Source organism: Lepidochelys olivacea, assembly GCF_965140295.1.
Source record: "Lepidochelys olivacea isolate rLepOli2 genome assembly, chromosome: 1".
Classification (NCBI taxonomy): domain Eukaryota; kingdom Metazoa; phylum Chordata; order Testudines; family Cheloniidae; genus Lepidochelys; species Lepidochelys olivacea.
Genome location: NC_140411.1, coordinates 4,231,013 through 4,234,763, shown reverse-complemented (window position 1 = coordinate 4,234,763; position 3,751 = coordinate 4,231,013). Strand labels below are relative to the sequence as shown.

The 3,751-nt window shown below is 45.7% G+C and overlaps 1 protein-coding gene across 1 annotated transcript; it reads left to right on the top strand.

Annotated features, from left to right (window-relative positions):
* Positions 1-1,660: 1,660 nt before the first annotated feature.
* Positions 1,661-2,632, top strand: LOC311514479 (olfactory receptor 52P1-like; the record flags this gene model as incomplete). Its single annotated transcript, XM_084617045.1, has 1 exon — positions 1,661-2,632. One exon carries the CDS (start codon positions 1,661-1,663, stop codon positions 2,630-2,632), a length of 972 nt encoding a protein of 323 aa, XP_084473171.1.
* Between the last annotated feature and the right edge of the window lie 1,119 nt (positions 2,633-3,751).

The following is a 3,751-nucleotide window of genomic DNA, read 5'->3' as shown; positions in this document are numbered from 1 at the left end:
GCCATGTACGTTGGTGAGAGACTGCTGAATTGGAATTCATTTTCAAATTGGATACAATTAACTTGGGCTTGAATAGAGACTGGGAGTGGCTAAGTCATTATGCAAGGTAACCTATTTCCCCTTGTTTTTTCCTATGTACCCCCCCCCCCCGACATTCTTGTTAAACCCTGGATTTGTGCTGCAAATGGTCCACCTGTATTATCATACACATTTTCAGGAGAGTGGTCACTTTAGATAAGCTATTACTAGCAGGAGAGTGGGGTGGGAGGAGGTATTTTTCATGCTTTGTGTGTATAAAAAGATCTTCTACACTTTCCACAGTATGCATCCGATGAAGTGAGCTGTAGCTCACAAAAGGTTAAGCTCAAATAAATTGGTTAGTCTCTCAGGTGCCACAAGTACTCCTTTTCTTTTATCTAAAGCGATCACTCTGAACAGTCTGTTTCTCAGATTGAGAGGGAAGACTGGGTAGCTAAGTCTGCAGAGCAGAAGAGCTGTGTCGTTAATCTCTCAAGAATGCAGGCCAGGATGGCAGGTACACTCTCACCTCTAGACATTTTGCCTATGACTTGTAGTCTCTCAGTGAATTTAACATCTGTTTCCATGTGGAAACAGAGGTTGGTAATGGAAGGACAACAGAATCTTGCATCTAATATGCTAGTAAAAATGGATGGTATCTCTTTAAGACAGAGTCCAGCCTTGGAATTGGTAAGAGTTAAGGATCTGAACACTGGTAAAGGGGCTTCTGTCTGGTTGGATGCAAATTACCTGGCTGACAGGGAGAAGAAAGACTGGCTAATAGCTGTTAGCACAGAGGGCACACCCAATCAGTCAGTGGATTCTGTTAAGCAAGAGAAATCAGGATTTGATCCTTCAGGACAAGGAGGAAAGAGAGAACTTAATTTTGCAAAGAGAGGACACAGGTTAACCCTAAAACCCCAAAATCCCAATGGTATTGGGCCAAAGGTGTGGCATGAAAAAATGATTGTAGATTGACACTTGCAATGGATTTGTTGTTATTGCCAGTGGTGATTTTTGGAAGTAATGTGTTGCTAATACCAAGAACTGTAAAACTCTACAATGTGCCTAATTGTTTGGAAAATCCCTTGAACATGTTAAGAGTCATGCATGAGAAAACACTTTATGTGAAAAGACGTTGTGATTGTGATATTACAAAGTTCATGTCTGTGAACAGTCTTGAAACTTTTCACAGGAGAGAAGGAACTCCAGACCTCATGTGCTGTCTAAGAAGGGAAACTGAGGCACACTACCATATACCTTTAATGGCTAAATGCCGAGATTCCTACACTATTGACAACATTAACTTGGCTTGATGTTAATTGGGTTCCAAACATTTGCCAGAGCTTGCATAGATAGAGTACCTATTTTGTTCAATTCTTGGCAAGAGCACATAAAACATACAGGAATCAAGCTGCAACGGCAGATCCAATCTATTTCTGGAGTTGACCGTGGCCAAAATAATATGCTGCCATCTGTAAATCTTGGCACCTCACTGATTAACCCCCTTTTTATAGTCTTAATAACTATAAAATAGTTACCATACTATTTGTTATAAACTGTGTAATCCCCCTCGCTGTGCTTCTCTCCCTTCACAGGCACATGGAGCATTTCTGAGCCTGATCGACGCACCGGCCACCTCATGGCAAATTTCAGCTTCTCCCCCTCTGACTCTTCAATATTCATCCTAACCGGCATCCCTGGCCTGGAAGATGACCACATCTGGATTTCCATCCCTTTCTTTGCGTTCTACATAGTGGGCCTGTTGGGAAATTTCACAGTTCTGTTTGTGGTAGGCAAAGAGCAGACCCTGCACAAGCCGATGTACCTGCTGCTCTGCATGCTGGCGCTCTCAGACATCACCACATCTACCTCCTTTGTGCCAAAGGCACTGTGTATTTTTTGGTTCAATTTGAAAAGCATTACTGTGAAGAGCTGCCTCACCCAGATGTTCTTCTTTCACGCATTTTCTACTATGCACTCAGCTGTCCTAGTGACAATGGCCTTTGATCGCTATGTTGCCATATGTAACCCTTTGAGATACGCCACCATCCTCACCAACGCACGAATAGCTAAGCTCGGGCTAGTGGGTTTGACAAGAGCTGTTCTCTTCATTCTGCCTATGCCCCTGCTCCTGAGCAGGCAGCCATTCTGTGCCAACCGCATTATCCCCCACACGTACTGTGACCACATAGCTGTGGCAAAGGTGTCATGTGGGGACATCACAGCCAGCAGAGTGTACGGCTTGCTGATGGCGTTTGTAATCATTGGGTTCGACCTGACGCTCATTGGCCTGTCCTACGGTCTGATCATCAGGACGCTCCTCAGAATCTCTTCCAAGGAAGCCAACCAGAAAGCCCTCAAGACCTGCACAGCCCATATCTGTGCGCTACTGATGGCTTATCCTCTTGGACTCCTCTCCAGTCTGTCACACAGGTTTGGTCAGGGCATCACTCCTCACATTCACATCATCTTGTCCAACCTCAATTACCTCATTCCCCCCATGCTCAACCCTATTATTTATGGGGTCAAAACCAAGGATCTTCGTGACAAAGTGGTCAAATACATCTGCAGAATGTACTCACCTCGCGGTACTGACTTTAAACCCGCATGACAAGAGAGGGTTTTGGAACTGCCCTATGTTACCCTGGATTTTGAGGGATGTTTACCTCAGAATGTTCTCAAGCTAGAGGAGGGACTCAGCATGTGGGAGGTGGGGGGCCACAGGGAAGGTGAGTGGATGAGAGGAGGGACTCAGTGAGTGGCAGACAGGGGGTTCACGGAGGAGGGGATGGAGGAGAGGAGGGAGTCAGGACTCAGCAAAGGCCATGGTAACCAGGTGTCGCAAGGACAGGAAGAATGGAGCGTAGGTGAAGTCATGGAAGAAAAGAGGGGAGGGGCATGAGGGGCAGAGACCAGGTGGGGCATGAGCCACCACAGCCCAGGTGTCCATTCTTTCAATTGTGGCAAGTTGGTCAGCAGGACAGTGGAGATTTAGCCTCCCTTGGTGTACTATACCCGCTGCCTATGTAAGGTGGCCCTTCTTGGCCACTTCCTACCACCTCCTTGCGAAAATCCCAAGGTCTCCTCCCTCTGTGGTAAGGTACCGTGAAGGGTGCCTGCTCACCCTAAGAGACACCTTGTGGTGGATCCATACAGCAGCAAGGTGTTCCTCTCTTTTTTTTTTTGAGCGACAACTGCCTCTTCCTATGGTGTGGTCCAGGTTCCTTGGGCCAGCTCAGTCTGAAGGCTCTGCCCTGCTGGGGTAGTCGAAATAGCAAATGAGAGGGATCAGTGAAGCCCAGTATTCCTATGAGAGAAGAAAGCTTCCTTCTCAGGCTGTCTCTTCTACAGGCCATCCCCACCCTCAGTAAGTGATCTTTGGGCTTTTGTTCATTGAATCGTAGAAGGTTAGGGTTGAAAGAGACCTCAGGAGGTCACGTAGTCCATCCCCTGGTCAAAGCAGAACGAACCCCTGTGACCTTCTTAATATAATCTGTGACCGTATAGATCGTTGGTGCAACCACTGATATTTATTAGAAGAAATACTCTACAAATGTTGTCTATGGAAAGGTTCTGATTTGCTTATTATGATTATACTATCTGAATAGGTGAATCGGTTTTTTTAGTTGAAGTTATGAATATTGGCTATGTACTTGCATATCAATGTGTTTTGATTCTGAAGTAGCCTTAGTAAAGCATTTGGTCAACTTCTGGAGAAAGGAATGTGCAC